This window comes from Chlamydotis macqueenii, chromosome 2, assembly GCF_036417535.1.
Source record: "Chlamydotis macqueenii isolate bChlMac1 chromosome 2, bChlMac1.mat, whole genome shotgun sequence".
Classification (NCBI taxonomy): Eukaryota; Metazoa; Chordata; class Aves; order Otidiformes; family Otididae; genus Chlamydotis; species Chlamydotis macqueenii.
Genome location: NC_141557.1, coordinates 72,232,357 through 72,253,906, shown reverse-complemented (window position 1 = coordinate 72,253,906; position 21,550 = coordinate 72,232,357). Strand labels below are relative to the sequence as shown.

General features: G+C 41.5%; 1 protein-coding gene across 7 annotated transcripts in view; it reads left to right on the top strand.

The window, feature by feature from the left end:
* Positions 1–19,010, top strand: part of FARS2 (phenylalanyl-tRNA synthetase 2, mitochondrial) — a 252,522-nt gene extending 233,512 nt beyond the window's left edge. For all 7 annotated transcript variants that reach the window (XM_086740264.1, XM_086740258.1, XM_086740261.1 and 4 more), the window contains one exon: positions 18,681–19,010. In XM_086740264.1, coding sequence (XP_086596390.1) covers positions 18,681–18,776 — 96 coding nt within the window. In that variant the 3' untranslated portion in view covers positions 18,777–19,010. The remainder of the gene's footprint in view (positions 1–18,680) is intronic.
* Positions 19,011–21,550: the final 2,540 nt, after the last annotated feature.

Sequence of the window (21,550 nt, the reverse complement as noted above, 5' to 3'; positions counted from 1 at the left end):
ATGAATTGCCACCTCTCTGCTCATCTGCATAGGCTGGAAGTTTTCACATTCTTAAATATTTTTTACTGGAGCAGTTTAAGCTGATGTATTTTTTTTATTGCTTGTATGGATAGAAACACAGACATTGTTGCTTTCAGCAGTTCAGCTGATGAGTGGTAACTCAGTAATTCTCTGTAGCTCAAGCATCACAATAGAATCATAGAATGGTTAGGGTTGGAATCATAGGATGGTTAGGGTTTAAAAGTCATCTAGTCCAACCCCCCTGCAAGGAGCAGGGACATCTCCAAACAGATCAGGTTGCTTAGAGCTTCATCCAACCTGGCCTTGAATGTTTCCAGGGATGGGGCATCCACCACCTCTCTGGGCAACCACATATTGGCCAACAACCAACATGTAAGTACACTTAAATTTCATTTTGACATTGTCTGTAATTCTTCAGATACTCTTCTTGGTTTCTAGCAAAAGACGAGCTAGTTCTTTTTATTCGTGCTTTGCTTCCTTGAGCCTGCTTTCAGTGCTGCTTTAAAACCAAGTGTGCGCAGCTTCTGCTTATTGGAGAAAGCAAACATGCTTGTCCTGAGTAGAAAGGGCAAAGCTAGTGACCGTCACAGTTGCTATGTGTGCATAGATGTGTTTATAGCACTAGAGATGGTAAATTTTCAGCAAGGCACAGGTTTGGTTTGTTTCTTGATTAAAACAAGTTTCTATTATTTCAGTCTAGTCCATTAATTCTTTTAGTGGTAACTTTGCGAGCCACACAACACCTCCACTGAAATGTCTGTAGTCCAGTGATGCAAGGGTGAGGGGGAGGTGTGCTATGTGCCAAATATAACTGTTGTGGTAATTTGCCATCAGAATTTCAGTACCAAATAGATCAAATTCATCTAGATCAAGTTGATCTTTTGTGGTATTCTGTTTGAGACATATAAAGGAGGAAAAAATGTGGCCTTTATCAAGGGTCCTTAAAAGGGTTTGGAAGTAGAAAAAAAGGCACATCAAAGGTGCCATTGATATGAAGCTGAAAGAGAAGTGCCAAGTGCAAACACAGGGGAGAGATTAATCCTCTCCAAGTCTGTCCTACGCTTCTGTGACTTGCATGGTGTTTCCAGGGGGTAACAAGTGAGAGTGACCATGAAGTTGGTACCTCTATGCTGAAAGTAGTTTTTGGGTAGTTTTTATCGCTCCTTTCCTTTGAATTTCCCACGTAACTTCAGTTGGCTCCATGTAAATGACTCACAGCTCAATGCCAGCAAATGCCAAGCCAAAAAGAAAGTAGAAGGGAAAAAAAAAAGTGAAAAGCCAGAAAAAGAAGACTGAGCGTAGTTGCCACTTAAAAAAAAAAAAAGAAGAAGAAAACAAACCCACCAACACCCAAACACAAAACCAGTAAGGGCTGCAGTTGGGAGTAATGCTCTGATTCTTCTTGTGGTTAGTGTGCAAAGACATCTGCAGAAGTCATTTTATATGCAATGCGATGCTGTCGATGTCACCTTTGAGGAAAATCACCAGAGAAGCTTATTTGTTAGTAGATGTTCCTCGCCCATTCAGTTTGACTGCCTTTGTCCCCTTCCCACATGCTATGGAGTAGCTGCAGAGACCACTGCTCCCCCTGCGCAGAAGTTGCGGTTCCCCCATGCTCCTTGTCCTGCCGCTCTGTGCTGCACTGCAGGCTGATGCTACACGGGGCAATGGGCGCTACACAGGTGCTGTGCAGGGAGGCTTCGCCTCCAAGAGCCCTGGCACTGCATCCCTGAGGATCAGTGGAGAGTAATTCAGTGCTGCTGCCTGGGAAGTGCCAAGTGCTGAGATACTGAATATTCAAGCTAACTCGGTGGCTTAATACAAGGGTGAGAAATCATGAAAAGGAGTGATCTTTGCCTTCTCTGCCTCTCTCTCTCTTACAATATTTTTTAAATGGCGAAGCTGTGCCAAAAGACACAAGTTGTCTTTGAAACAATTTTTAAGTGTAAATGTGACATTTCCTCCACTAATCACACTTTCTTCAGGTGAAAGGTAGTAGTTTTTTTACTAGCTCAGCCCTGGGTCTTTGCTTGAGTAGTTACTCCAGAAAGAATTATATCCATAGTGATGGTTTCGTAAGTTGTTCTCTTTTTCGTGTAAAGCCCTCAGCTCATTTAGCATCTCAGTTTGAACGTGAAAATATTCTAAGAGGTGAAAGACCAGTGATTTATATGTAGTATCCAGCATCCTTCTCCCCAGTCCTCATTTTACTTTGAGTTGATGTCATAACAGATACATCAGTGCAGTGAATGTACTGTATTTTTTCCCAAAACATTAAAAATCCATGCTAATGTCATGCCCGCTAACTTGCAGTCACAGGACATCTTTAATTAAAAGACAAATGAGAAAATAACGTTAGTGTGGATGCTGTGTAGTTGCAGCTAATTATTTTTTATTATTAATTTTTTATTCTTGAAAATTCATGTAGATGTGTACTCATTTCCATCTTCTTCTCTCAGCAGAAGTAAACCACTCAATGTCTCTAGCCATATGGATTTCATATGCCATTCAGAGCAACCCAGTCTTATATGGTAATGACTCAACAACTTACTGAATCCAGTTAGCAGCTTTATAGATCGTAATGCAGAGTCTCTCATAGTTAAGTTTCGTAACAGTCCCACTTAGATCATCTCTCATCCTCCATGTAACTCTTCGTTAAAGGCAGCCATGCCTTCTCTCAGCAAAGGAGTGATTCACTGTTAGTATTTCTTTCGCTTGATCCCCACACCCTACTTCTATCCAGCCTTGCTTCTTCATACCCAAAAGCCAAGCAGTTGACTTGGGCTGATGTCCCACAGCAGAGAGGAGTGGTTAAAGGCAGTGATCCTGAACAGATTCATCTTTAATGCAAGTAACCTCTTAAGCATTGCTGCTATATTTGATGAAATACTGAAAGAGCAGCTCTGCAAGCACAGGCCTCTGTTTGCAGGATCTGTGTTTGCCAGAATATTCCTTTGCCAAAACGGAGAACTTCACTTGAATAGAATGAAATTTGCGCTAGAGCAGGGACCCTACGAAGGACCCTACACACATCAGGTCTGCTCAGACCACTGACCTCAGGCTTAGCTGGTGGTGAAAGAGTTTACACTGTTGCAAAGTTCAGCTGTCGTGGCTGGTTTTGCTTGCCTTTTCTCATGCTGTCTGGAATGCATTCATTTCCTATCTAAACTGGTGTATCATCATTTTTAAAAAGAGGATCCAACTGGCTGCTTCTGCTAATCAGTTTTAAAAACAGTGTTACCCAGGGACCTGTCCCTCTTGTTTTGTAAAACGTCAGCTGAATCCTGAGTTGGCGGACAGAGATGTCATCCCATTGCCTTCAGTAGGAATAGGTCAGGAGGTTGGATTGAGCAACATTTTGGGGCAGCCAGGCGGGTTTTTTTCCTCTCCCTTATATCTGAGTCTCATTTTGAACGTAAGGTATAACATCTTTTTACATTAACTTAGGGAAGAAACAGAAGGACATGCTTTAGTGCTTACAGGGGTTCAGTGAATGACCAGCTTGTGATTGTAGCCCCTGTTTCCACATGTGTTTCTCCTGGCAGCATGAGTCTTGATTTGTGCTGTTTGTACCCCCACACTGTGCTGGCACAATGACTGATGTGGCCATTCAGTGAACCAGATTGGGAATCTAAGTCTTTTTTTTGTTTTGTTTTGGTTTTCTTTTTTTTTTTTTCCTCTACCTGGTCATTTTTCAACCACATGTGCTTGCTAGTGTGATCCATCACACATGCAGCCACTCAGGCAGATGTGCTGCTTCAGTACAGTAGGGCAAATCTGAGAAGCAGGGAGAAGCACCTGGAGACAGGATTGGAGAAGGACTTGTGCAAACAGCACTGCTGCTCATTTTTATTGACTCACTTGTGTGCTACTGAAATGCTTGCCCAGTATTTGGGGAAAAGGAAATAAATACAGGCTCAACCTTAAAAAAAAAGAAAAGGGGAAAAAAACCCAAACCTCAAAGATCAATCCAACACAGTATGAATCTAAGCACGGACTTTGTGGGTGAATGCTGAGCCTGATCCAGATTTTTTCATTGCTTTCCTGTGGAGTTCCTGTGATGTGTTGTGGGATATACAGAGTCTGAACTGAGATCTGTGGAGATATAGGAGACTAAGCCTGTCCCTGCCAGTGCAGATGTGCTAGCAATGTAAGAAAGCTGTCATCCAGCTCAGATGTGCTTATAAATATTTTGACTGTCCTATAACTGTCCAATTCCCATACAGCCCATGCTTTGGACCGATGTTTCAGCTTCTGTGATGAGTTTATCCTAGTGAAGGATGAGATCATTTTAACCTTTCCTCCTATATACTAAAATAAAATCACAATAGCTCAAGTATCATGATACAGATTAAATCCTGTGGATGAAAAGTGTGTGGGTTTCAGGCGCAAGATCTGAAGGTGTCTCACTCCCTTTATCTACTTCATGCTGCTCAGCGATCTGATCTTACTGGGTTGTCCAAACTGTATCTCTGTGTCTCCCCCTTTTGGTAGAGACTACAGTGCAAAACATCACAGGGATATTGTACTCTCCCTCTTCTTTAAGGGCTACAGCATTTCCTCTGTCATCTCTTCCATTTTGAGGAGGTATATTCCCTCACTGAGTCCACACATCCAGCACCGGTGTTTGTTCAGCCATCCCTGCAGAGAGCTGGTGTCACTGGCTGGTGAGAAGAGTTTGTGCCTCTGAGTATGATGGAGAGTGATGGTGGATGCAGATGATTCAGAAGGGAGCATGAGTAGCATTGCAACCCTCTTAGCAGTATTAATACCTAATAATTTTCATATTCTCTGGTAGTGTGTACACAACGTTAGAACACCAGCCGTCCTGGCTAGGTGTGACAAGAATTAGGCAAAGTAGAGAACAAACTCTGCTGATCTCAATGGCGTGACCTCCAGGTAGCTCTTGGGAAAGTGTAGCTACCTGTAATCTCAGAAGGATCGTATCTTTCCTTGTTTGTTACTTTTGTTCAAATGAACAAGATCTACTAGTAGAGAGGATGGTGCTTAAGGTCATGCCACCAAATTGCTGCATCCCGTGTTTTAAGAAATACCAGTCTCCTCTTCTGTAACTCTGAAGTCAGTGATGTAAGACTAACTTGAGTTCATTTCAGTTAGCTATCTGGATTGTTGCTGTCTGGGTGCAGCTGTATGCAACCTGCACTGATTTACCTACAAGTACGGCAAGTATGTGGGACTGTGGTGCAGGAGCCTGTGGCATCTATGAGTCTTTCTGCTATGAGTTAGACAATCATGTCAAGAATTTGATCTTTTTTTTTTGGATGAGAAAGGAGAGCATACATCTTAAGGAGAGTCTCCAGTTCAGGGAACAACAGACTGCAGTACTTTCAAAGTAGTACGTGCCCCCATTAAGCCATTCTTCGTTACTGTACAGGCATAAGTCATAAATAGTTTATTTGTTCCTTGGCAACTTCATATTTGATGTAAGAACAAAAGAACACACATGCAATGGAACTTTTATGAGATCAACATTTAATCTCTGAAAAAGATTTAGGAAACATCAAGATCTCCCCAAAAGTGGTGATCTTATCAGTCCAAGCAAACTTGCAAAGGTTAATAAAAAACTAGCTTTTGCAGCAATGGCTATGAGTGTATACATTCTTGTACAAATACATGGGGTTATTTTTCCTTGTAGCAGAGTTGTGGCCTCTCATTCTCTGAAAAAGGCAGTGTAGGTAGATAAAATGAAAGGCAGCTCCTTCCTTGCAGCTATTGTATACATAAGGAAGAGATACAAGAAGTGAATACTGAGCAGCAAGTGAGTGTGAGTGAGGAGGCCAGGATAACATGTACAAATGAAAGGGAAACGTGGCTGGTTATTCAGAGCATTATACTGAGGCTCCTTAAGAAGAGATTTCTGTTATGTTTCCATATTAGCTGATCTGCAGTATGTCCTTGGACATGTCATTTCCTCTGTATTTTTTCAGTCTCTCTACCTGCAACAGAGCATGAAGTTAATCAGCTTCTGTGTCAAAAGGCCATAGTCCCCAGAGTTGTTGTCCTCCTCAGGGCCAACCAGCCTTCATTCAAGGACTGGTGTCTGACATGTCTCCTAGTCCCTGGACTTCCCCAAATTGCCTTGGAGTGCAGATTTCAACAGACTTGTTTGCAATATTGTTTTGTTAGAAGAAAGACTTCATCCTTATTTTGAGATTGCCTGGGGTTGAATGTGAACTTGGAAAACTGAAAGCACAGGGTTAACCTCTTGATAGAAACTCAGAAAAGCGTAAAAGAGAAAGATACAGTTCAGCCTATCAAGTATATGCAGCATCTTCTGTGGGTATTCCTTAGAGCTTTCCTAAGGCATCTCTCAGCCCTGAAATAAAGGAGACAAGTAGCTGAGTGGCATTCTCCCTTTGGGATGCTGTCTTACAGAGTGGACTTTTCTGGGTTTTTTGTTTGATTTTTTAGTGACTTTAGGCAGTGAAAGGTAATGCAGCAGCACTGTGCTTTCCTATCTGCTGTATTTCAACATGGGCCTGTAAGGCTAATGAAAGGGTTGCTGGCTAAAGAGGTTACAACATTTTTGGGGGATTCCTTTCCCCTCTCAGCCTGTTGGTCTCTGCTGTTCCCCTTCAAAAGTTTCTCCATTTGTTGTATTTTCTGGGAATCTAGTGTTGCTAACAGAGAGCTCTTTTGCCAGGTATAGCAGCAATGGTTTGTATTTCCTACATCCTTGGTTTCCTGAACTGGGAAAAGCCCTGAACTGGGCTTTTTTCCCCATCTCCTTTTAATGCAATGGGATAAACAGATACATTATGTGTCTTTAGTTGGAGCTACAAGGAGCTGTCTTTGCTACTCAAGTAACTTTTTGCATTTTAAAGACCATTACATTATTTTATGCTAAAGAGTTGAAGAGTACTGCCACCTAGTTCATCCTCCTACTCCAAAACAGGATCAGCTCTACTTATAGCATTCCTGACAGACACTTGTATAACCAGTCCATAAAGATTTCCAGCAATGTGGACCCAACTGCCTTTCCAAGTGAATTTTCAAGCTGAACATTTCTGCAATATGAGCTCATTACTTTCGTCTCCTGCCGCATGTGAATGCTGATGAACAGATTATTACCTAACTGTGCAGCAGCATTTTGTGTATTTGAAGGGAGTTTTCATGCTCTTTCTTCTTTAGACTGAGCAACCTGTGTTCTCTCAGTCTTTCCTTATAATTTCTGTTATCTAGACATCTGCTTGTTCTCATTGCTCCCTAGTGATCAGCCTCCAGTTGCCTCCATCCTTCTTCAGGTGTAGAAAGGGTGCTTCAGCTGAGCCAGTAGCAGTGTTGAGTAGGGCAGAAGGATGCCACTCCAGCTGCATTCCAGCAGTTCATCCCAGAGTGATGTTTGCTTAGCTTAAAGCAGCCCAACAGCATCACGGGTTCACCTTCAGCTCGTGATTCTGTGCGGTCCTCAGATGCTTTGTGCGGAACTGCTGCATGCCCAGTTGTTCCCCATCCTCTGTGCACACAGCTAGTTGTTCCTGGCTAAATGCAGAAGCTTACACTTGTCCTGGTTGAATTGTCTCCTTCAGCTTTTCCAGTCAAGATTATTCTAATCTTGTCCTCAGTTATACTTACTGTTTTGCCCAGCTTAATGTAATTTGCCAGTTACAAACACTTTTACTGCATGGCCTATTCTATTAATGAAAGTATTCCATCATCCAGGAGCCAGTAACCCTACAAGAAAGATCCTTCAGATTTGGCTATGAACTGTGAATAACTGCTTCCAGAAACAACAAATTATTGGCAGCTACTCCAGCCATTTAGAGTATCACCTTCTAGTAATAATCACGTTGATCACCAGTTTTCTGATCTACCTTAATGCAACTCCCTCCGAAGAGAAACACTTAGGAAGACAGATTTTGTACTACCTAATTTTATGAACTGGATTCAGTATTTTTCTTCTCTTTTCTTTTTTCACTTTTTGTTATAACTTTTAAAATTTTTTCCTAAGATTTTTCAACTTTGAAACTGCTTGCAACTGCCAGTGAATCCATGTTTTGTGGCATATTGATTTTAGACCATGTTTTTTTGTCTGGTTTAGCTGACTGTGAGTATATGTGCCATATGCACATACACACCTCCCCACCGTGGTGTTTGCCACGTCCTGCAATTTGTTGTTTCATTTACTGATTATTGATTTATTAACCTATTACCCCTTTATAGAGGGAAATTAGGTTGTTTTGACTAGATTTTCTTGACACATACATGTTTTCTATTTTTTATCTTTTTTTTTTTATTTCCATGGAGTGCTTAGAAGTCGTTTGGTTATCTGCACCTGAGTCTTTCTGGGAATTTAAAGTAAAAGCAAGTAGTATATAGCTCCTATGGCTTCCTAGGTGTTTTGGGTTTTTTTCCATTTCCAAAAATAAGCACTCTGTTTGACCTTTTCCAAACATTTGTTACCTTAGTTGTCCTCCATGAACTCTCAAGGACAACTGATAAGAGCTCTGAGATTTCTTCTGCTCATTCCTGAAGTGTCTTAGGGCAAAGTTAATCTCTTGGACAATTTGAGAACATCTGATTTACTCTAGTGCTCCCTATATATTCCCCATCCTGGGTTGAAATCTTATCCCATCTTTGCTCGTTTTAATTCCTGCTAGTGAGAGGATCATTTGGCCTTTTTAAGTCTTCCTAATGTAATGCCTCAGTGGCTTTCTTTCCTTTCTTGAGTGGGAGACCAATAATTTCATTGTACTTACAGAATGATCTTGTTTTGTGCCCTGACCTTTTAGTCTTCATGCCTATGTGGTGTTTTATTGCATGATCTCGTATCATCTCACCATAGGAGGTGTTCCCTATGCATATGCCCTATCACATTCACATTTTTCTTTTCATTTGTCTTTTCATAAAGAGTAGCCATTATATTAGGGGGCAACATGCCAACATGCAGCTAGGGTTTTCCAAACTAATGCTCATTTTGACAACTGTAAAAGTTCTGGCTGTTGCACCTGATTGGTATATGCTGTCATCATTTGGCTACTTTCAGTGGTGCTGTGACATTTCCCCAGCTATTATATTGAAAAGAGCCAGGCGAGCCTCAGCTACAAGACACAGGCTCTATATCCCGTTGTTGTGGTCCAAATGTATTACCTGTGCAAATGGGACCCAGCAAGAGAAACATTTAAAAGCCAGACAGTTTTGCTGTGTGTTAACAGTAGTTTAATCTGCTGGCCAGTAGTTATCCTTACTTTGAGGACTTTTTCTGAGTTGTCTTCCCAAGGCAGCAACTGTCAGAAAAGCAATGAGAACAGGTTTCTTGTGACTGTCTGTGTGGAACCACACTCCCCTCAGGGAAGGAAAGTGGGGAATTTCTGCATCTCCAAAACAAATCCAGTTAGCCAGATTAAGGTGTGTAAAACCTGACAATTCTGAGGAAAATAATGCATGGACTGGAAGGAATAGAAAACAGCATTTAATTGTGCAAGCGGCTGCAGAATTTCCACCAGGTTTAACAGATACTGGAAGCATTTCCATTGAGAAACCCCCTGTATTTGCACGCACAGAAGGATGAATGTTTTTAAGTTGCCTTCTGGTGCTGCAGACTGTCCAGAGGGGCAAGTGCTTTTCATTTGTTGCTTTTATCCAAAAAGGGCAAGTCATTTCTTTTAAACTCTGCTTTCAGTTTTTAAGTCCTTCCCGTCTTCTGATCTCCAGTTAACTCATCTCTTCCTGCTCCCTTCTTCTCTCCCTCCTGATTTGGGATTACTTTTTCACTTAACAAACAACACGCTTGGCTATCCTGATGTTGACTCTGCGCTTTTCTTTGCCTTATCCATTGTATGTGGGATGAGTTGTTTTTTCCTGCCTTAGCCTGTTTTGTTTCAGTTGCAATTTGCTGAAAAGAAGGGTGACTCTGTGTGCATGGGAAGAGTAACTTCAAAGGAGCGTAACTCAAAGGGTCTGCGCCTGCGCTTATCCAAGTCTTCCCTCTGTCATCGATTCGCTGTGTGACCTTGGAATAATCATTTAGGTTCTTGATCTGAGTCCAGAGCCATGTCCCTCTTTACCTCAACTCTCAGCAAGTGTAAGGGGAACTTGAACACCTAGCTCCTGGACAAAAGCACTGATTTCAAGGATGAAATCTATACAAGTACCTGAAACAGCATCCAGTCCTTCCCGTGCACTTGTCTGCCACCTAACTTTGGAGATTTCTGTCAGTGCTCAATGGAGATACTTCTGAACCGGCTGTTATTCGCATCCATCTTGATTTCTTAGGAGAATGAATTGTTTTAAATTCTCGTATACTTTCCCTTTTTACTTGATTATGAAACATGTTCTAATTTGACAGTAATGTTATTTTTAGTAATACTTTTTGTAGCCTTTAGTATTAACATCTAGTTGGGGGAAAAAAAAACTGCTAAATATTTATACTTCTCTTCTTTGATCTTTCACTCAGAAGAACTGAAAAGGTATCACACTTAACATTTTTACTATAAATATTTTAGATAACGTTTGAAAGAGTCCAAATTCACCTCTCGTGTTGGATTTGTTCGGATTATTGAGATAGGTTGTCACTCTTAAGTGCTTCCAGATGGCATTTCAGTTGCCAATGGTTGGAAACTTGTGAGCAATACTGTTGTGGCTAATGACCAGTGATGGAATCATTAATATTTCTGTTTGACAGAAGGCTCTTCCATCCTCTTACTTGCATGCTGTGGCTCAGGGGGAGGTAAATACAATGCCTTCACACAAGAAGCACGACTGTGTAAACGCAGTGCGTCTTCCAGAGTTACTCTTTGCAAACAGGTTGTGTCCCTGACCCACTCCAGTACTAGTCAATTGCCCTGGAAGGGCGCAAAGTGTTGTGAATGAGGTATCTTAAATCATGAAGTTCTGTTAGACCCACAGAGTCTGTTGCTGACAGAGCTTCCTCATTCTTCCACTAAGTTACGAGGGATTTAGGAGGTCAGGAGGAATGTGGGAAAAGTAGGACAGCCAGCAATGACAGAAAATTTGTTGATTTGTTGTGGTATTACTCACTGAAAATGTAGGTTTTTCTGTAAGAATTTTCTGGCTAGCAGCCAAAACACTTCAGCTGCCGGCACTGCCAGGACTTCCAGGTATCACATGCTTCTGTTCTCCTCAGTATGCTCTGATTTCTCATCAGCTATGTCAGCCAATTTTCTTTTCCAGAGAGGGGAGGTAATCTATCACAGGAATTTGTGGCCTTAGCCTCTCCTGGGAAATGTAGTCCTGCCATAGGTTCTGAACTATACAGGGAAGGAGAAAGTCAAGGAGCTTAGATGGCAGTTCTCATGAGGTACAATATCCAAATTGAGGGTTTTTTTTTCTTTTGTTTGCTGGATTGACAAATGTTTAAGCTCCTAGTGGTCGATTTTTAAACAACAAATAACAAAAGGTATTACTCCTTGCGTTTTGTTTTGGTGAAAACATGATTAGATATTGAAAAGCATTTGACACTGAACATTTTCAGTCAAACCTAGGGAAAGTGAAGCCAAATAAAACTCTGTGCTGTACACAAAACAGGTATTCTGTCCTGTCTGGTGCTGAGACTATCGCTTTTTCCGCCTCTTAATTTCAGCATCCATTTTTCTGTGTTTAGTATATAAAATTGTCTCAAGTATTTTACCAACCATCTTCTCTCGTTTGCCACTGCAATGTGTAGAAGTTATTTAAATGGATTTTGTATCTGTGTGTTTTATTGGAAAGTTTGCTTTTTCCTATCTTTATTCCACCTATGCAGTTCTTGTATCTGGCATTCTGATAACCCTGAAGGAAAAGTAAGTTTTCGTATGCTATTCTGAACCTCACAGGCTTGCACACGTTCTGATCTTTGTGTGCATGCCCTCTGCATGGCTATCTTTTATTCCTGGAAGCCTCAACATTCATAAGTTGAGAGAATCATTACATTAAAAGTGCATGACGTTGCATCTGTCTGGTATGATGAGTGCTCCAGGGTTACCGTGCTGACAGCAAAGCAAGTCTTGAAGATATTCAGCCTCTAGCCTAGTCCTGAGTCTTCCTAGATTTAGAGCAGGATTTTGAACTGATTCAACAGACAGGGTGGTGAGCCTCTAAAAACTGAGGAGGCCCAGTGTGAACTGAGAGCACAAAGTTCATTTTACAAGAGGGACAAGTTTGAGTCACATCCAAGTTTAAATCCATGTGGAATTGATTCCTCTGTATTGACGCAGATCAGATGCGATGGGAATTCTGTTACCTGTGGTTGATAGATGATTTTCCCGAGGAGAGGGAAATTGGAGGACAAGAAGTCAGCACTGATGCTGGAATCCATCCCCTTGAGAATACTGGTTTCATACCTACTTTACAACCATTGATCATTGCTTTCTTCAAGGAATCAATGAGTCATTGTATTAAGAATGAAAACAAAAAAAAACATGATCCCAAACCTCTGGCCTTCCGCTGCAGCAAAAGTCTGTGTCACAGTTAGCTTATGATCCTGTGGGGACTTTGAATTTTCTTTTGGTATAATGGAGCATGATGTTTTTCTCCTTATTCTTCACCCTAATGATATTTCATCGTTGCCTGCATGTAATGGATTCCATTACTTTTGATACTGTGAGGCTTAAGAGCTTTTTAATGGGAAGTGCTTGGATCTGAGATGGGTTGACTGTATTGTTGGCTGGTTACTGAGATGACTGTAACTGTGCATGAAGGAAATACTCTGTCCATTTCTTGTTTAACTTGATCTGTGTACAAGAGTTCCCTCTGCTTGGGAGCTGGTGGAAAAGAGCCCTACGCCGCTCACGTTAGTTCTTCTTTTCCTGGCATGTGTCAACAGACTAAGGTGGTTCATTGAAATGAGAAAAGGTTGTTAGGGGCCAAAGTGTTGGCCCGAAGCACAAGTTAATTCTTTCTTTCACTAAACTTTTAGTGAGTACACAGCCAGGAGACTTTCTCTTTCAGGTGATGCTTATGATTATTTTTTTTTTCAGTATGTATCTGTTTGTATCTCTTCCTGCATGTAAGAAATTAGGTGATAGATTTAGGTAGAAAAGGAAAATCATGACCAAAACTTTCTAACCAGTCCAGTATTTTTGGATACTTGTCAATGGCTTAGATCCTATTTATGGCTATTTAACACTGTCTCAGTGGCTGAGAAACTGAAAAGTTTCCAAGTGCTTTCATTTTTCATCTACCTTTCATTATCTTAACTAGCACGTGTTTTGTCGTTTGCTGCTGCATCCCATACCATCCTCTTTATCTCTCTCAATAAGTTGGCTATTAACAGAATTTTTACTTCTTTTTTTTTTTCTGCATTAAGAGAAAAGTGTAAAATGTTGTTAATATTAAGGAAAGAAAGAATGAAAAGGCCAAGCAGGTTCAGGGTTTGGTATTCAGATACAGATTTCATGAAGTCCAATTATAAAAGAGCAAAAAGTCCATTGCTGTCTCAATTTTGTGAAATAGAAGAACAATATTTTGGTCCAACCGTCTGTCAGTGAACATGCATCTCTCTTAAAGCAACCACAGAAAAAATCCACAGTGGTCAAATAATGTTGACAGTCTCAACATGATTATGTTGACCTGAACTGTCTTTGAATCTGAACCATCTTTCTACCAGGTATCAGCTGGAAAAGATGTGCAACAGAAACAACGGCTCCGTGCTTTCTGTGGGTTTAAAACAATTCATTCTTCTGGAGGTGATTTAGTGCCTTTCACTAGCATCAAAATCACCTTAAACAAAAACATGTCCATTTTTTAAAATACGCTCTTATATACAATCCCCTCTTCAGAGAAATGGAGTATTAGCATTTGAAAGGACTGATGAGAATGCATCTTTGGGAAGGGCCTTTGTTCAGAGAATTGCTGCTATATTCTACATGCACATCACCATGGTAATTGAATTATTTGCCGTTGACAGTAAGGTATATAGCACAAGCCTTTTGCCATTTTCCACCATCCATGGTTCCTAGCAAAGAGTGCTATTTGTCAATTTAAAATTTATAGTATGACATTTAGCACTTGTGCCTACTATCATAGTGGTGGATGTGGTTTGAAAGCATGAGACAGAAAGGAAAAGGTAATTACATTTTCTTCTTCTTCTTCTTCTTCTTGCAGTTTAATATTCCTCCACATTTCCACTTACAACATGAAGCATTCTGAAACTGTTGGAGCCACAATGCAAAGCCAAAGCTGTCCTTTCTACGTGGCTTCAGCAACTGTGGTGGTGTTAACGTGAGGCAGTGTTTTCCTTTCTTCCTATCATTATCCCTTTCAGGACACTGTTGCAAACAAAACAAGCCTTTCTCTTCCCTAAGGTCGCTCCGTGCGTTCTCAGAGCATGGCTTGATCTCTGTGGAGGGTGCAGTGGTCACTGAGTACAAGTTGCAGGTTCATGCAAGGTGATGACATGATGAATCTTTGTGGGGATATAGGATGCAAGCTACTATGGCAGGAACTGGGAGAGCCTCGAAGAACCTCATCAATATGACTCGCTCACAGAGAGAAAAAAATCTCAAATACTTGCATTACCATGTGTGGAGATCTTTCATTTTGACTAGGAAGAGGTGAAATATAGATATGGTGGTGAGTTGTACTGCTTAGTGCACTGCTCAGAATAGAAAAGAGATGGTATTCTTTTCTGCTCCTTGATGCTGTGGGAGATTGTCATCTCTACTTTTCTGTTCCTCAAAGCAAACCCAGCTTTCTAGAAAAGTGTCTGATTCTGTGTTGTCCTCACCCACGTAAGAGCAGAGGTAGCCTTCCTACAGAAGTCTCTGTGCTTCCGTGCTTTATTTAAGACAGATGGAAAGTAGAACACAGTTTAAAAGTGAGATTTTTTTTTTCCCCAACTCACTGCTGCCCTTTTATCTCCCTCTTAAGGTACAGGGTGGAGAAATTTTCATTCTTGTTATGGTATCGCATGTGGCTGAGACAAATGTCAATACCAGGCATTTATTCTTTAGGCAACATTTTGGGTACCAAATGACCCCATGTCTTAGTCTTATCCAACCACTGAGACAGATTCCCCAGTGTGTTTAGATGTTTAGCTCTTGGTAGCTTCTGGGATCAGCTTTCTACCCAAGTTGGATTTAAAACATTCTTCAGTGGACTTCCACGCAGGGAAAGCTAACACAGGTATTAATTTTTATTGCCTGACATACCCTTTCATTCTAGCCCTGGTCCCAGTGTCAGGTTGCTTTCATGTTTGTTTTATTAGACTAGTGGCAGACTAAAGGCCCCTTAATTTCTTGCGATGCTCAGATATGAGGCTGAAATACCGAAACATGTACACTGACCTTCAGGTTGGCTCCATGCAGTGAGTCTGACCTAGCAGTGAGCAACTCCCCAGCACGTGGAGCCGACTGTGCGCCAGTTCCTGAGCATCATGAGGCAAAGCTGTTTCCTCCAAAAAACACAGAAGAGCATTAGGCATTGTTTCACTCCGGTGTTTACTCACAGCCCGTGTTCTTGTTTCCTCCTGCAGCACCAGAATAAATCCCTGTGTTCCCTTTCCCTGTGAGCAGTGCTTCACTGTACTCACTGCATTTCATTACCTGAAAGCCGCAGGCTGGTGCAGAGGAGACTTGTGACACTGAGATCAGCTGAAGCCTAATGGGAGAGGAGTCCATGTGACTGTGGACCGCATGGACTTGTATGGTGGTGCAGGTGAGGTAAATAAAACCCAATGTGCTCACTGTTAAGCTTCTACTTTTTTTTTTTTTTTTTAACCTGGTGAAGCTGCTGTTCTAGGTTTTGGCCTCAGATTTTCTGTTACTCAGGATAGAGAGCTACTGCTTCTGTATCGTCAGGCTGCAGCGTGACATGCAGTAGTGAGTTCATTATGCATTAGCAGAGCCGTCTTTAAGGTAGGCAAACACTCTGTGACTCTGCAGAACAAAAGGAAAGCAAGAAAGGGAATCAGCAAACATATTATTTGCTGACAATAATTGTTTCCAGTTGCAGCTGACAGCAGTGATTAATCACATTGTGTTAGTATTTTATTTGGGAGAGGGGTAGGAATTAGAGGGGGGAAAGAGTCAAGAAGTACTCTTCCCCATTTCCCGTGAAAAGTTAGCTAATACTACTCAAAACCATGCTTAAGGCTTTCAAACTTGCAGCGTGTCTTTTCTTGAAATAGCATGGAGCCATTATAGTCCTCCTTCCTAATTACTAGCAAAGATGCAAATAAACCTAGCTGAAAGGTAGGAGGAAACTGTAACATACCAACCATGTGAGTTCTGTGTAGCCAGCCATATGTATTAGTAGTTACATCTTTTTTTTTTGCTATAATTAAAATTAGATTAATTACATTTAATGCAATCTCTGTTTTATTTCTCCTGCACCAACGCTTAACTTCATCTGCAACTAATAGAACTTTACTCCAGTGCTGCTTTGGAAGACCTTTTATTTTCCACAACACCCACAAGAAACTTGCATCCTACTCTGACCTATTTAATTTGCCTGATGAATGAACTGCTTACGAGGATGGAGGGAGGGGAATACATAAACATGTGGGTCAAGAGAAATAGTTACCTGGAGTTAACCACGACCAGTGAAGAAACAGTGTTGTAGCTATCCCTACCACAGCTTAAATAAGTTAAGCAAACCTGTGTTTACATCACATTAAATGGTGGTAAAGAGTTTTCCATCATGGGATGTATTCCCAGTATATACAAGACTTCAGGATCAAGCCTGTGACTGTACATCTTTTATATAGATTTTCAGCCAAAGCAATTTGCAGATATTTTTGTCCGGGTGGGTCACTGTAGCACCGTTAAAAGCTGAAATACTACCAGTTGTAATGGTATTTGCCAGCCTGGTTTTGAAAATTGTTTCTATTGAGCCCAAATTAATTATCCCTCTTTCTTATTCAAATTTCTCTCTTACAATGTAGCATCTGGCCAAACCCTTGTTATTCCATTTACTTGCTTCTCCCAGGCCTGTCCTCTCAACTGCTTTGCAGAGGTGGAGCAAAGCAGGGCAACACCTTCTCCACAGTTACACCTCCCCTTCTTTTCTTGAAGATCCCTTTTCTGCAGCGTTTAACATGCACCCAGGGAAAGTTCTTGGCTGGTTTTTAGCAGTTAACTGCAGTCAGCCTAACACTTTATGAAATGCAGTTTGCCCTTTCCTATGCTAGGCAGATTTAACTTGCTTTATCTTCAGAGCACATACACAAAAAAAAAGGAGGAATGCTTTAATTTGAAATAACCTTTTTGTTGTGAAGTGCCAGTGGGAGCAGGGCAAGCTTCCCACCCATGTTGGGTGGATCAAGGTTGGTATCAAATAGCTATTCTGAGATAAAAACTACCCGTGCCTGTTTCTAGTAGGATTTGAGGGTGAAGTGAGTATCTTGAGAGAGTTATCTTTGTATATGAGCACATATAACCTTACTTTTAATCAAATTGTCATAATAAACATGGTTTCCAACATGAAACCATTTTCAGGAGAGAGATGACTCTATGTTTTCTGAATGCCTTTGTGTGACATTGAATGCAAAGTTCCGCTAGTCTGGGAGACCCTTCTGTCTAGTACTTGATCTCTGGTTTCCCATTATTTTTCCTCTCAGATTTTCTTTCTTTTGCTGAAGTGAGTGTTTACCTTTAAAGAAGAAGCTGTGTGGGCTTCATTTGAAACTAAAAAATAAAAAGGATGCCATAACAGCCATTTAAATTCAGTAATACAAGCACTGCAGTTGTAGAGATGCCCCTTGCAAGAGCTATGTATTCCAACCTGGTTTTGATGGAGAGCAAGAAGATTTTTTGCTCTTGAATTCAACTTAGTGGTTTGCTTCTGGTTTCACATTAACTTGTTTTTGCTAAATTCAGCAACCTTTAAATACTTTCTTTTTTCCCCATCATTCCTTCTCCCCTATTCCTTTTTCCTGTTCTCTTTTGCCTTTTCTTTTACATAGTAGCAAGGGGTAAGAAATTTTGCCATGTGTGCCTGCTGTTATGTCTTGCCCCGTTTCCTCCTGATTTTGCTGGACTGCCTCTGCAGCTTGGCTGCCGCACAGCCGGTGCCTGGGTGCTGCCGTTTGGTGCTTTGCTTCAGGAGTGACGGCCACCTCATCCTGCATCTCTGTCCTTCTCCCACAAATGGAGACTTCAGATGCATTTTTGTCCTTGGTTGTCATTTCCAGCTAATGCAAAACAGTCACCTGAATTGAAAAATAAATGTTTTATTCTGTTTTGCAGCTGTGTGTTTGGTCTCATCCCCCAGGCTGGAACCTGGATGGAGAGGCTTGTGAGACAGCCCACGTTAGCTAGCAACATTGCTCTCCAGTGTACAGAGGTTGTGTGGTGTTTTCCTTATGCCCATCATTGCCAGCCCCGCTGGTCTGAGGAGGGGTATGTGTGCGCAGTGCTCCCTCGAGGTAGCTCCATTAGCACCAAAATGAGAGGACTGTGGTGTCAGCAGCAGTTCAGTGGTGTTAGCGTAGCCCTCCTCCTGGGTTTCTTTGCTTTGCAAGAAGCTACCACACCACAATACAAGTTGAGGTATAAGGTGGACTTCAGCAAAGTCCTCTGCCAGAATTAAAATTCAGCACAGTCCCAGTTGTGTATTTTAGCATTAAGGTGATTTGCAAGCAACAGGAACAAAATTAGACCGCAAATAAAAAATGGTCTAGAGGGTAAGTGCTTGGCCTCATGTATTTGCATTTGTAGGCACGTGTATTTATGAGTCCTCTTTTGGTTTATATTTTGTAGGACAAAGAAGGTCAGCCATTGCTACCGTATCATTTACCGCCACCCAGAGAGGACTTTAACAAAGGAGGAGGTGCATCGCATCCATCAAGCTATTGAAGAATCAGCAGTTCGAGAACTTGGAGTTGAGGGCAGGTTCTAGCATCGCTGATCCGAAGCCCTAATGACAATTGCTTTTTCCTTTTTTGTTCCACCTACTCCTTTATTTTTCTTTTTGGGATGGCGGGGATATAGGTAAAGTGAGTTTTGTAACTGAACCTAGCACATGGAAAATGATTGATAGATGGGCAATGGTAAAACTGCCAGATAATAAACATTACTACTGAAAAATCATTGAGAAAGCACTGGCGCTTTATTTTAAGAAATGGGGGAACAGCAGTGATGTAAGGTTTCCCTCCTGTTACAATAAGAAATACGCTGCCTCGTGGTTTTCTGTGTTGTTAATTGGTCCCTGGGTTCCATTAAACTGTAAATACTCGGCATTATTTCTGTGTTGACAGGATCTTCTGTCCGTGTAACGAGTGAAGCAAATCAGAGATACAGATTAGCTCAGGGAAGAAAAACTATTTTATCCTTCCATCCCCAACTCATTTTTAAGTAAGAAATGGGAAGTTTTGCTTCAAGAAACCTTCCAAGATGTACATCTTGCAAAGTTTGGCTCTCTTACCTTCGGAGCCCATGGGTATTGCTTTCGTCTGCTACAGAGGAGCCAGCGTGGCTCTGGGGCCAGGCTTGGCTGTCTTCTAATGCTGGGTGTTTGGTGAGTCCTTCCTGTTGGATCCCCCTGCTCCCACAGAGCTGACCAGAGCCACTGAGTGAGGCACTCTGAGCTGTGCCACCATCGCCAGCTGAGGAGCTCCCTTGTCTCTGCTCTCCTCACATAGGCACCAGTGCAAGAAAAGTCTGTTAGCCTGTCACCATCAAAGAACTGATATCACATGGGACAGGATGGCACAAAAGAGAAACTCTTCCTTACAATGCCCTGAAATGCAGCTGCCTTGATCTCTCATAGTATCTTACTTTCTAGCAGCAGTAGCTGCTCAGAAATTTGACCTTTAAGGCAGGAAGCCAAACTAAAATGGGATCTCCTACTATTTCAGGCACCAGTCGCTTTACGGGATGCTTGGCTTTTTCATTGCAGGTTATAATAAGTAATTTCTGGCAGTGGTATGATGCTAGGACTCGTAGAAGTGTTCAAATGATCTGATAAATACTTGATGAGCCATTGCAGATGCTGATATGGAATATGGGACCTGTTTTTGCTTGTAATGGTGTTTCATACAGTCTTGCAGGTCACATCTGGTTGCTGTGCAGGCAGTGTTCCCTCCTTTAGGGAAGAAGGCAGTAAAAGCGCTGCAATAAACAGCATCTAACACTGATTTATACCTTATCAAGAAACATCTGTGCAGCAGGCTTGTACTCAACCATAAGAAGCCAGTTACTATTGCAGATGTGACAGAAGCAGAGAGCTCATTTTAATTTCATTACTCAACATATTTAGCTGTGTAAACAAATCCTAATCTAAATCACTGTTGTGTTACCCAAATAACTTTATTATGAAAACAATATGCTAAACTTTCCACAAGGTAAAAAGAATGGATGCCATTTAGGCAACACAAAAACCTACTTGGTTATTTTTAAACCATGATCTACTAAGGTCCGTAAATACAGCCTAGCCTATTTGATGTTTCCTTGTCTCCTTCATCCTTTGGCTTTTCAGCATTCTCAGTGAGGACCATTGAAGAGGAGGAGCACTCCCTTGAACTGCACTGAGCAGTTCCACAAGGCCTGGTCAATGCTGCCACATGGAGCAGCAACTTATGTGGATGCTAATTGATGGGATTGCATATGGAAAGAGTACTACAATCTGCCTTCTATATGAAAGAAATAAGTCTCTTGGGAAAACAGGAGATTGTCTGGGGTGGAGTAGATTGCAAGATGGCCTGTTTAATTTATTGATTAGTGAAGGTTCCTTTTTCTGCTCCCCAAATCCTTCAGTTCTTCTCTCATTCTGATCAACCAATTTTGGGACATAGAAATTTGGGGAAAGGGAAAAGTAGAAAATTCGGCAATGAGCCTTCATCACTGCAGCCACAGACTGACATGTCCAGCTTTGCAAGGAAACTGATGTTCTTGAATCCACCAGTCTCCAGCCACTAACATAAGTTGTGTATGGCATGTCTGGCACTGAACTGTCTGCACTCTGGTGAGGAGGGGCTCCCTGCAACAGCCGCATTTTGGTGGAGTGATGTTATTCTTTGAAACCTGAAAGATTAACTTCATGGGCTAATAGGATAAGGAGGAAATGCAGAACTTTCCCTGAAGTTGACCTGACACCGTGGGATCATCTTCTGGAGTAGATGTTCTCATAGCAGCAACTCTCAGACAAAAATTGAAACCATTAAGGTTTAAAAAAAAAAAGAGAACAGCTTCTTCAGGAGGAAGTGTGATTCAATTATGTGAAGGATTTTGAGGCCTGTAAAATCAGATGGGCTGGCTGTGAGCATAATGTGAATACTTGGGTATGTTTATATTAGGTAAGCCTTTGTCATATATATTCTAGGATTAATCTACTCTAAAGACCTATTGTTATGGCAAAGATTCACCACTACTAGTAAAGCAGACCTCAGATCAAGAGGCATCAGAGTTGCATTTTTATGCTGCTGTCCTTTGGGAAAAATTACTTTCCTTTCAAAGCCTGACCTTAATTTTACTGGGGAAATTTGCCATGGGCAGTAGTAGACTCTTGAACCACGTGGTCCCTTGTGGATACCAACAGAGAGCCCATGAGAATCTAAGGGTGTGGTAGCCATGATTTGTTTTATCACTGTTCAGAGGTATGTGATGCTAACAGTATCTCAGGGGCTGGGCTT